The sequence below is a fragment of the Coenobita brevimanus genome, chromosome 103 (assembly GCF_032717465.1).
Source record: "Coenobita brevimanus isolate Jiangsu-jjx chromosome 103, ASM3271746v2, whole genome shotgun sequence".
Classification (NCBI taxonomy): domain Eukaryota; kingdom Metazoa; phylum Arthropoda; class Malacostraca; order Decapoda; family Coenobitidae; genus Coenobita; species Coenobita brevimanus.
Genome location: NC_137056.1, coordinates 1168022 through 1180751, shown reverse-complemented (window position 1 = coordinate 1180751; position 12730 = coordinate 1168022). Strand labels below are relative to the sequence as shown.

At 42.0% G+C, this 12730-nt stretch overlaps 1 protein-coding gene across 1 annotated transcript in view; it reads left to right on the top strand.

Annotated features, from left to right (window-relative positions):
• The window catches only part of LOC145415549 (uncharacterized), a 113814-nt gene that overhangs the window by 92179 nt on the left and 8905 nt on the right, over positions 1 to 12730 (top strand). The window contains exons 37-46 of the mRNA XM_080284772.1: positions 553 to 708; positions 3029 to 3181; positions 3464 to 3916; positions 4514 to 4592; positions 5231 to 5301; positions 9100 to 9280; positions 9635 to 9873; positions 10120 to 10318; positions 10567 to 10789; positions 11836 to 11986. Of these exons, the coding sequence (XP_080140898.1) occupies positions 553 to 708; positions 3029 to 3181; positions 3464 to 3916; positions 4514 to 4592; positions 5231 to 5301; positions 9100 to 9280; positions 9635 to 9873; positions 10120 to 10318; positions 10567 to 10789; positions 11836 to 11986 (1905 nt within the window). The remainder of the gene's footprint in view (positions 1 to 552; positions 709 to 3028; positions 3182 to 3463; positions 3917 to 4513; positions 4593 to 5230; positions 5302 to 9099; positions 9281 to 9634; positions 9874 to 10119; positions 10319 to 10566; positions 10790 to 11835; positions 11987 to 12730) is intronic.

The window sequence follows — 12730 nt, the reverse complement described above, 5'->3', positions numbered from 1 at the left end:
GAATGAAACATGCTTTTCACGTGTGGAAATTCAATGTTGTGAAATCTATAAGAGCAAAGGTTACCTCAGTGAAAGTTGAAAAATCGGACCCAAAATGCGGCTGGGGGATAATCAGGGTGGGAAATTTGCGGTCTTTAGGGGTTAATACCGTACATTCCAAAGAACATAAAATTGATGGATATACTTTTGAGTTTTATATAAAATAATACAGGCAATGTCTTTTTAACATATTATTGCCTAACGTCTGATATTGTAACTTATCCTTTCATTATAGTATCTCATTTGGGTGATATTCCTTCTTTTTGCTGCCTACTCCAATGAATTGATTATGAAGACAAAATATGTACCAAACAACTGTATTGTTGCTGTATTTGAAGTGTTAAATGTATTAGTGACTTTGTTTATTTTGAATGAGATTTTCTTTATTTTGAATGAAGACATTATTCCACAGTACACTTAGAATTACTTTAACTTCTTTTCATATTTCAACTTCATTAGATCTTTCTGTTAAGTCAGTGTCTTTCTTCTTACTGAATGACAATGGTGGTGAAGGCTGAGAATGGATTGTTGGTGTGTGGGATGGAGGAGTGTGTGTGTGTAGGGGTGGAGGAGTACCAGGGTCTGATTGAGGCGAGGGCTGAGGTGGCAGTGCTGAGGGGTCACGTGGAGTTGCTGCAGCGGGAGGTGGCCAGCCTCACGCGATACCAGGTACACTGCTGCACAACACACCCACTCACTCTTTCGGCTTGATCCTGTAAACACAACCACACTACCTCTTTGTGCATTCCCTAAATTAATAACAATTACTCTGCAGTTTAGGAGCTATAATTCTTCTGTTTGCCCTGCTGCAGACTAAGGCAAGCTTTCTTCAGTTGTTGTCCTTCCTGTAATGTATTATAACTGAAGTAGCTATCACAACAAGCTTTAGAAAATTTTTTAGATACAGTGTTGCCGTATATTTAGGCAGTGTCCCTCCTGTCCTTCCTTGTTAAAAATTAATATAACCAAGTGTTGCTTATGAGAACTTTGTGCCAGATACTAACAGCTAAACTGTATTAATGGATAGGATGTTTTATAGTGAAACATCCCATGACTGCTTTATTACTAACTCTTATGGCTTGATCCTCACTCGTGTGCTGATAACATTGTGTGTGTGTGTGTGTGTGTGCGTGTGTGTGTGTGTGTGTGTGTGTGTGTGTGTGTCTGTGTGTCTGTGTGTCTGTGTGTGTGTGTGTGTGCGTGTGCACGTGTGTGCGTGTGTGTGTGTGTGCACGTGTGTGCATGTGTGTGTGTGTCTGTGAGAGTCATGTAGTTTATTGTGTCTAAATTTAAGGGAAATGAAGGTTCAGGGAAGTGAAGGTTCTGTCACACACACATAGTTACTATATACTGTAGATACATTTTGCAAGGCAACAGTGAATACTTACAAGGGTAAGCCTTGTTCACCTGATGTCCAATTGCCAAGCTGCATAGCCTCCTGCAGGGTTCTGATCAAGTGCCCTAACCCTAAGGTCTGTTCTATGCACCTAATCCCATGTTTTCCTTGGTCTCCCTGTGTTATTTCTCCCCTCCATATTCAGGTATTTCACCCAGTGGTTCCACTTGTATCCACATGTTGTACATTGTGAGAGAGAACTCCATGCTGCAGATTTGCCCTTTCATTGTGAATTGTGTGGTTATCTGGCACAACACCAATAGCAGCTGATATATATCAGGAGAATTTGTGTCAAGTTTAACTGTCACATTTAGCATGGAACTGGAGCCATCCTTCCCTTTAATGGTGAGAAGGTTAAACTGATAGGATTATGAGCTTTTTTCTGAGGCTAGATGAAAAGATGGTTGTTATAAGTAACCCTCTACTTCAGTCAGTGAGTTCTGTTGTTTGAATGAACAACTGTATTTTTTTTTTTTTTTTTTTTTTTTTTTTTTTTTTGTCATTAAAAATAAGGTAAGTTATGGTATGTAAGAAGTTATGGTATGGTGTATGATTTTAAGCAGAATGAATATAAATCCTGTAAAGTATTGTACTGGCATAGTGTGCATAATGATGATGTTGCATGGAGGAAGTTTAGTGCAAACAATTAACTCTTTAAGTGAATAGTGCCATCTTGTGGAATAAATAATCATAATCAACATTTTATGATTACTCTTGGAAGTGCTTTGTATTGTTTAATGACTTTCATTGGAAATTTAAGATAGTGTCTGTTATATCCGTAATATAGAAAAGTTTGAGTTTAGTGTTTTGTATATTCACTTTTTCCCCCCACTTTTGCAGTACTATACTGTATTTAAGACATTTAATACTATGCTATTCTTCTATGATCCAGGTTTTTATTTTTTTAATTTTATTTTTTTTTATTTTTTAACCTATTGCTGTCTCATCCTCTTGCAGTTATGCATATTGTATATTATGTCTCCCAGAGTTCTATTCCTCTCTTTCTGTCTATCTGTTGCCACATGCCTTAAGCTGTATTCATGATGGTTTATATTTTGTATAGAATAATTACTCGTAGTAATTTCCATTATGTTGTTTCTGTGTATGAACATACAGATATAATTTGCATAAGTAATATATAAGTTAAGATTAATGTGCCTTAAAAGTAAAAAAATGTAAAACCAAGTCACAATATAGCATTGCAAGGTGTAGGACCCCAAGGTTAGATGATTGTAATTAATTATGCTTAGGTGACCAGCTTACTGCCTTGGTGGCATAACATGGTTGAAAAAATGTCCTGCCACCTTTTAACACCAGAGTCCAATGAGTTATTTCTGATTTTATTGATACTACTTCCAGGCATTTGAATTCAGTACAGTATGGGCAATGCCTCTCATGATAAAAGGGGTAATGCAGGCCACATCAGACGTGTGAGCCCCTGCATTGCACAAGGGTTAATATTGTGCAAGATATTTTCCAACGTCTTCTCCTCCTCCTCTTACCTTTTCCTCCTTATCCATTCCCATCCTCAACTTTCTTCTCTCTTCCCTTCCTCTCATCCAAGTGAGACAAATCAATCCTTTCTGACCCCAGGTCAGACTTGAGGCAGACTTCCGAGAGGCTCAGAGGCTGCTGGAGGAGCGTGGGGCTGAGCTGGAGGAACTGAGTGGGGAGGTGGAGGACCAGCTGGCCCCACCTCCACCTCCGCCGCATCTCCTCCAGGCATGCAGGGATCTCGAGGAGCAGGTCAGACTTTCCTCCCCCCTCTCCCTCCCACCTGAGTATATCATTATTATTTACATATTGTTGCTGCCAGACAGTTTAATGCAATGTATGGTAATGTCCTAGTACTGAAAGCATTAGTGAAGTCTGTTATATATATAGTGGTCAGGCATGTTCTGTTTTCATCATCTATCTTAGAATTATCATATAAAATTGGTGGCATACTATCCTCACAATGTAAGGTTTATTCATACAGTAGTTAGTCTCCCAGTAATGTTAGTCAAGCCTTTATCATTTCCCCCACAGAATACCGAACTTCAGGACAGGTTGGTAGAGCTGGAGGCGGCAAGCGGAGAAAGGGAGCAAGAAGCAAAGAGGGAGATAGCAGAGTTGAGGGAGGAGGGAGGAAAGTTTGCAAAGGAGAAAGAGAGATGGCTAGAAGAGAGACAACAGGCTGCAGAGAAAATAAAGGAGCTGATGCAGGAGAGAGGAAAATGGATTGAGGAGAGAACAAAGATGATGGAGGAAAGAGGGAGACTGGAGGAGGAAGTGAAGGACCTTAACTCCTCAATTGAACAACTTCAGAAGGAAATAGAGGAGCTGAGGAAGAGTGGGAGGGAGCTGAAGGAGGAAGGAGAACGACTGAGTGGGAAGGTGAAGGAGAAGGAGAGGGAGGTGGAGGAACTAAGGAGTGAGGGGAGGAGGAGGAAAGCACAGCTGGAGAGAAGAGATGTGGAGATGGAGAAACTGAAGAGTAAGGTAAGATTTTTTTTTTTTTTCCCTGGTAATTTTTTAAAACTTTGGAGGAGAATTTTTTAAAACCTGGGGAAACCTTTCATGATAGAAGAGTTTAAGTTAATCTTACATTAGTTCCCCATGATTCCCCCCCCCCCTCCCCTCCTTTATCCATGTTACCGTCAGATGACATATTCACCTGGGTTAGCATTGTCCTTTTTCATGGTTTCTGGACCTTACCACATCTCACCTATGGGTGGGAAAAAGAGGCAGGATGGTATGTTTATGTTAGTATTGAGAGTATATCAGTGACATACAGGAGAATTAGAGGGAATAATTGCAGAACATATCACTAGGAGTAGTTACAAGCAAGCCATAGAGTAATGTGGTTGAAGTTCATGTTTTATTAACTTGTTCATGCTACTCTCTCTGGATCATTCTCAAGACCTCCTGGTATTTCTCACTAAATATTTATGTGAATCCTTTTCCACATTTCATTCCTAGTTCTTTCACTGTTAACTCAAGGTGTCAGTGAGCTGTCTTTGTATACCCAGCATTTAAGGTTAAGATGATAATGTGATGGCATTAGGTGTGAGTACGCGATAATTGTCTATGTACCAGGTGAGGGGCAGCATGGAGGATGCAGATGCAGAGCGAGAGGTGCGTCAGCTTCACCAGCACTACCAGGAGGAGATTACAGGTGAGGGGTAAAGGTATCACACCTGACATATTACTTACCTTTAAGGATTGAAGAGGACACTGTTTATTTATCTGTCTATTCATTGCCAGATGTGTTAATCCTGGTGTGGCCACAAGCATATCACCACCACACATCACCCTGTCATCTGTCACTTGGCTGTTCTTCCTCCAATTCACATGCCCATCTCCCATATATCTCTCCACTTCATCGCACCATCTCATCCTTGATCTCCCCTCTCCTCCCCTACATACATACTTTTCAAGTCTGTCTCTGTCTCTTTTCTCTTCACATGACCAGACATGGAGTAGAAAAAGGCTGGCCCATGCAAGCCTGGTAACTTTGTACAAGGCTAAAAATCTGTGTACTGTATCTTGTGAGTTTTTCATAGCGTTTAGAAGACCTGCATGTCTGATGTGAGTTCTTTACATTGAACAACCTCTTGATAGTTTCCCTCGGTAGTAGGGATTGATGATAAAAGAGATGAATTATGATTTGTGTATTGATAACTATGTCCATCAGCAGTCATGAAGGAATAGTGTTTGTTATAATAACCAGGATGAATTGTCTGTGTGTGTGTGTGTGCAAACCAACAAGTCAGGATGAATTGTATGTGTACTAACTTTCATGTCTCTTTCCAGCCATAAAAGAGCATCATGTGTTGAGAGAGAAGCAGCTGTGTAGTGACTATGAGGAGAGAATGGCAGCCCAGGTTAGTAGGGATATATTTAGCTGGTATAGGAGGCTTTGTATTACTTCTACTTTACTGTTTTATTTAGCATATTACACCTTAATGTACTCTTGTACCCCATTTATGTCAACATACTTTTCATCTGTCTGTGTGTCTACCCATCTGTCTATAGCCAGCCATACTGCCTTAATCCTGGAAGGGGTAGTTAGAAACATATCACATCCACATTAGGCTGCCCTTTCTTCAACTGCCCCTCCCCCCCCCCCCTCTCATATACAGTATTTTGCAACCCCATCCCTCCATCTCATACTGGGTTGCCTCAACCCCCTCCCTCCCATAATTTTCTCAAGAGAATACTGAAATGCAATGCCCAGAATAAGTTGCTAAGGAAGAAGTGTTATGAATCTTCAGGAACACTGAAAATATTATGTGGTAATGTAAAGTGAATATATTGTAGATTTAAAAAAAAAAATGATGGCAGTGATGTTAACCTCAGTACAGTATTAGTATTTTTAAGTTTATTCTTTCTTTCCCCAGAAATTTATGGCAAGATTTACACTAACAATAACAATATTGTGCATATAACAATAAGATGTGAAAATGAGGTTTTTGTTTCGTTTCGTTTTTAAAGGCTCCAACATGCTTGCATGCGTTGGCCTTGGTTACCTAATGGCGGCTCTCCATGCTGCACGATCCATTGCAGCCTTCCTGTATAGTCTCTTAACCCTGAGGTCTCATTTAATGACCTCGTCCCATGTCTTTCTCGGTCTACCCTTCATAACCCCACCCCCAATATTAACACTTCTCACCTTCCTCACCCAATTATCATCCCCCATCCTTTCCACATGGCCAAACCATCTCAATCTACCTCTCCTCACCACAACACCAATACACTGGAGTCCCATCCTACCTCTCAACTCTTCCATTGTAAACCCAGCCCCCCCAGACCTTGCACGCAGGGACGCACTACACCTACCAAATCATTGTCATTTCTGTACATCTGAGCCGGCGAATATCCTCCTCCTCTACTGCTCAGGTCTCACTACCATACAGCATTACACTTCTAACACATGCCGCATACAAAGACCCCTTAGCACGTACGGAGAGTCCTCTCAGTGTCAGGAGAGGCAAGAGCTCCCTGAACTTCTTCCAACCACTTCTCACTCTAGCCACAGAGCTAGCTCAAGCCCCACCTCCAGCACACAACATGTCTCCCAAATAACAAAACTCTTCCACACACTCAAGAGACTCACCAGCAAGTTCAATCCTTTCACTCCTGACAATCTCCACCTGCTCTCCCTGACACGCCGTACACATAAAATCAGCATTATCTCGCAGTCTACCTCTGATACCACTACATCTCTTGTGCACCCATTTATCACAAACACTGCACATGATGGAATTACTTCCCACGCCCTTGTGGCAAACTGCACATGGCCACTTTCCCTCGTCTTTGACAGTACCGCCACCAACCCTAGATATCATCACTCTTGTTTTTATCTGCATTTACCCTTAAGCCTTTGTGCCCCATACCATCTCTCCACTTCCTAAACCTTTCCTCTGCCGCCCTTTCGGTCTCTGCAATCAACACCAAACCATCAGCATACAACATCTCCCATGGGAGTCCATTTCTAAAGTCACGTGAAAGGGCTTCAAATACCATGATAAACAACATGGGACTCAAAACTGACCCCTGATGCACACCAACGTTCACAGAAAACTCATCATTCAAATCTCCATTCACTCTTACATGGGTGCGAGCACCCACAAGCATAGCCATAACCACCCTAACCAACCATGCCTCCAAGCCAAGCTTTCTCATTGCCCACTTCACCACCTCTCTAGGGACTCTGTCAAAGGCCTTTTCCAAATCAACAAAAACAAAATACAGATGCCTTCTCCTACCAATATATTTTTCCTGAAGCTGTCAAACAATGAATATGGCATCAGTGGTCCCCCTACCTGGCATAAACCCAAACTGCATCTTATCAATATTCACCCTTTCTCTAATCATACCTTCTAAAACTTTCCATTACCTTCATTATCTGATCTAAAAGCTTTATACCTCTATAATTTCCTCTTTCCAGGGCATCACCCTTCCCTTTATACACATTTACAATTACACTCTTCAGACAATCATCTGGGACAACACACTCATAAATAATCCTATTTATCAGGTCAGTGACTAACCTTATCCCTATATCTCCCGAGGCCTTCAACATTTCGGCAGTCAACCCAGACACACCTGCTGCCTTCCCCACCTTCATCCTGCCTATTGCCTCACTCACAGTAACAGCATCAACCAAAGGCCAAGGGCCAAACACTGCATCTGCTGGCTCCAAACCTTCGCTGTCCCAGTCAAACTCCTCATTCAACAACCGGCTATAATGCTCTCTCCATGCATCTGTAATATCCTCACTGTTCACCACTACCCTTCCGTCATCATTCTTCACACACTGCTCACCAATAATATCCCGATTATCCCTCTTCATCTGATTTCCCACCTTAAATATCATATTTTTCCTTTCCTCATGATTTAGGTTATCAAGTAAAAGTCTCTGTGATGCAGACTTCACCCTATATACCTCTCTTCTAGCCCTATGCTTGGCAGCCAAGTATTCCTCCTTGGTACCACTCTTCTTCCATTCCCAGAAAAACCTTCTTTTCTCCTTAACTGCAGCTTCTACACCCTCATCCCACCACCAAGTTACTTTATGTCTTGGTGGTCCTCTTGTCCAACCGCATGTTACATCAGTAACTCTCAAGAGATTGTTCTTGAGGGCTCTGTACTGTTCATTAATGCCTCTGTCTACAGCTCCCTGTTCAGCCACCACTCTCCTCATCTCGCTGTAGAAGGCATCCCTTACTACTTGGTTTTTCAGCTTTCATATTTTCCTCCTAGGTACATAAGTCCTCTTTTTCATCACTCGTTCTTTAAGCACCATATCACAAATCAATAGTTTGTGCTGCTGCACACACTCCTCACTTCCTATAACTTTAACATCCCACACTAACCTCCTATCAGCCCTCCTAACCAGAAAATAATCTGTCTGGCTACTATTTCCCCCAGACTCATATGTAATTAACCTACTCTCTCTTTTCCTAAAATATGTGTTGCACACAATCATGTCCATTGCCTCCCCAAACTCGAGTAACCTTTCCCCTTCTGCATTCCTTATACCATACGCACATCCCCCATGTACTCCTTCGTAACCTTGTACTGCTTCACCTACATGACCACTTAAAAGTCCCCTCCCAAAACCATTATCTCATCATCCCGCATACCACCTACTACATGTATTAAATCATCCCAAAATCTATCTTTCTCTGCTTCATCCAGTCCTGCCTGTGGAGCATATTCAGATATAATTGCAGGTATCTTTCTACCAAATAGAATTTTCACTACCAATATCCTATCACTTCTCTCATAATATTCATAACATATTCCACCCATTTCTCCACAACCATCACACCAACGCCCCCATATCCTTCTGTCCGCCCCTGCCAAAACAGCTTATAGTAACGGTCCTTCCCAACAATCTTTCTGGCTGATCCACCCGTGTACCGGACTTCCTGCAAACACGCCACATCCACCCACCTCCTACTGAATGCGTAAACGACTTCCCCCTGCTCTTTCCCTCAAACTTTCCACATTCCATGAACCCACCCTCATCCCCCTGGGTGATTTACTGTCCTTAGGCTTGCTTTGAAACTTATTCTTGTGTTTTGTCATTGTCAGTATTAATAAAGGGGGATAGACATACCACAGGCCCCACTCAAAGTAATTATTAACACTGACAACAGCACTGTTGTGTACAGGTGAGTGAAGTGTCCAGTCGTCTGGTCCGAGAGCACGAGACAACTATGTGTTGCCAGCGTGAGAACTATGAAGCAGCTCTGCAGCAGGCCCAGCAGGACACAGAGCATGCCCTGAGCCAGCTGCATCAACAGCGCACGAACACAGAGGCACTACCACCACCCACCACATGCCACAACACTTGTAAGTTACCTCACAGGATGGTTATTCCACTTTTAGAATAGTAAAATATATAATTTTCAGTTTTATGGCTGCTTTTCTTGTAGCATGAGTCAGACAGGTCTTCCTGGACATTTAATGTGGAAGGAATATTATAGACTGTATATAAGGTACTTAGAATTGAAGGCAGACAGTTGACAATATGCCATAAAGTGAAATTCTAGTTTTAAAATGTAAGAAAAGGATCTCTATATCTTGATATTAATTTTGGTGTATCTGTCTTCGCTTCTGGGCACCTTGTTATGTGTACTGTTTTATTTAAAGATTACGGCTGTTTAGGAGATGTATAATTTACTTGTTTAAATATTGATTCCATAGCTGAGCTCTGTGCCTCAGTGGATGTGCTGGTGGCTCAGGTGAGGGAGCAGCTGGAACGGTCTGGCCGCTTAGATGACTCCCTGGCCCAGCTGGCAGGGCGGCGGCCAGTGGGGGATGCCTCGACCCGGGACTCCAGTGTGGGCAGCGATGCCAGTGAGGGAGGGGAGGCGGGAGAGCAAGGGCAGGTGGCCACACGGGTTCAACGTATCATGAATAAACTACACCAGCAGGGCATTGAGGTGTGTACACGGAAACACTCTGCAGGGTTGGGGTTTGTTGCTAAAATCATGCAAACTATGGGTGATGAGCTGGTCACTTTTGCCGTAAATGTCTAAATAATCTAACCCTGGACCCCTTTGCCTTTGATAGAACAATATAGGATTGGATGATGGATGTAGGGAGTGAAAAATAGGAGAGAAATTATACAGTAATAGTTTTTATAAAAAGGAAAAAGTCTAATGTATTGTACTGTTTCACCTGTACAGATGTTGACACTGGTAGAATTGATGTTCCTACAAAAGCACCGAAGTCATCTGGACTCCACGCAACGCACCCTGCTGCCAGCCTCACCCAGCAGCACAACATTCTCTAGCATAGGGGTGGGAGAGCGCACACACCTGGTATCACATGTGGCCAGGCTGGAGGAGGAACTGGCAAAGAAAGATAGGGATGCAAGAAATAAGAGTGAGTCTGCCTTCGTGGTTTATTGCTATATATTTGTGACAGCATTTACATTTGCCAAATGGATAATATTTTGTTTTTTACCTGTTCCTTCTGGTGGTGGTGGTGGTGGTGTTCTTGTTAACCACCTGCCTTCACACTCATTCACATAACACCCTTCTCACTACCCTGTTTACCCGTATTCATTCCATAATTTGATCATACCATCTAAGCACATACTCAGAACACTTTATTTACTGATACTTCAACAGTTGAGGCTTTGGAGTGGCAGATGGAGCAGGAGCAGGTGTCAGGACGTGAGTGGCAGCTGAGTTATGAGGGTGAGCGACGGCGTGGGAGGGAGGCCATGGAGCAGCTGCGGCGGGAGAAGCTGGCTGCAGCAGACCAAGCTGCAGAGATCACACGACTGCGCTCACAGCTATTCCTCACCAGGCTGGAGCTACAGAAGACACAGGAGGAGACTACAACCCTGAGGTCTGTGCTAGTGATAGTTTAGTGTTCCCCTCCAATTCTTACTGGCTGACAGTTTTACTCAGATTAATTGTGAGTGTGGATGTTTATGCAGAGTGGGTAAAGTCAAGATCCCCATGGCTTGAATGGTGAGTGAATAAGACTGTGGCCCCATTAATTGGGCAGACTTATGGTTAGTTTCACCTATCAGTTTTTTTTCTTGTTCTGAGGACCCTACCTCACCTCATTCTTAAGTAGGAAAAGAGGTTTTGACGATGATGATGACAAACTTTTCTTTTTATGACAAGGGGTCTCGTGTGATCTGCAGAAAGTTGAGCAGGAGACTGCCACATTTAAATTTGTACTGGTCATGGCATTGGACCCTATCTCTTCTCCCTTGATTTTATTTTTATGTATTTCTATTATTTTTAATAACTGCATTTGATTTTTGACACTTTTACTCAGATTAATTTTTTTTCCCTTCAAGAAGTCTCTCCTGAGGTACTGACAGTTTAAGAGAAAACCACTGCACTTGGGTTTATACTAATTATGATATAGTTCCTCTCTCTCTCAATTGTTATTATTATTATTATTTTTTTATTACCCAGCCTTACTGTCTTCCTCAGCATATTATAAACACGTTTTTAGTATGCAGGGGTAATTTATTTATTTTAAATAATTTGCAGCTTCAAAATCAAGGTATAGGGATGAGTGTTGTGGTGAGAGGATGGAGAATCAAGTGTGTCATGTTGATGTAATGAGTGTGTTTAGAGCCAACTGCATCATGTTGTGGTATGTTGCAGTAAGAGTGTTTAGAGCCAATTGTATATAATGTTGGTGGATGTTGTAATAATGTTACAAACTGAGTGTAATGTTGATGCTTGTTGCAGTGAGAGCATTAAGAGTTGTGTGTGTCATGTTGATGCTTGTTGCAGTTAGAGCGTTAAGTGTTGAGTGTGTCATATTGATGCCTGTTGCACTGAGAGCGTTAAGAGTTGAGTGTGTCACATTGATGCTTGTTGCAGTGAGAGCATTTAGAGCCAGGCTTCTCATGTCATTGTGTTTTGCAGTGAGAACATTGAGAGTCGAGTGCGTCAGGTGGAGGAGCTGCAGTCAGCGCTGGATGGAGAGCGCAGCAACTTCACCCGTGTGTCCAAAGTGCTCAACCGGCAGCGTAAACTGGCAGACCTCGCCAAGTCACAGCAGGACGCCGTCATCAAGGTCAGCTCACTGTTCTCTTTTTCCTTTAAATTGGCCTAAAGCTGACATCTCTTCATCTTTGCTGCTGAGTTGTAACAGCAGATCAGCAAGAATATGATGTTGTCACAACTAAGTGCTATGGAAATGCTGTAGAATCATAACATTGTCTTCTTGGTGCCAAGGTCCTGTAATATGGAAGAACAGTACCATAATATACTGTGTATATATATCACATGTTATTAAGTGATTTACAGTAAGACCTCACTATAATGAACTAATTGGGGCCCAAGCCACTTCGAAAAATGCGAAATTCCAATAAAAACGACATCCGGACTTCCCCCTACTAATTCGGACTTTTTCCGATATATCAGACATTAGTCCGGATAGGATGAATGGTTTTTAAACTGTTTTGACTATCATTGCGGTACTGTACTGTGCTATAACTTCAGTACGTTAATCAAATAGTATAATATATATATAATGATACTGTACTGTACACTGACAAACATGTCTTTTATTTGCCTTATTGTGGTGAATATAGCTGAAGTGGTCAGGCAGTCCGGACTGCTGGCTTTATCAGACTTTTTCCAATATATAGGAATTTAGTCCTGTAGCTCCTCGATTCTGATAAAAGCGAATTCTGGTCTATTGAAGTTTGTTATATTGAGGTTTTACTGTATTTACATGAAACACCGTACTTTTATCCCTGTGTAGTAAAGGATTGTATGACATTAGTAACATTTGATGAGGCATTTGGCTGCATAC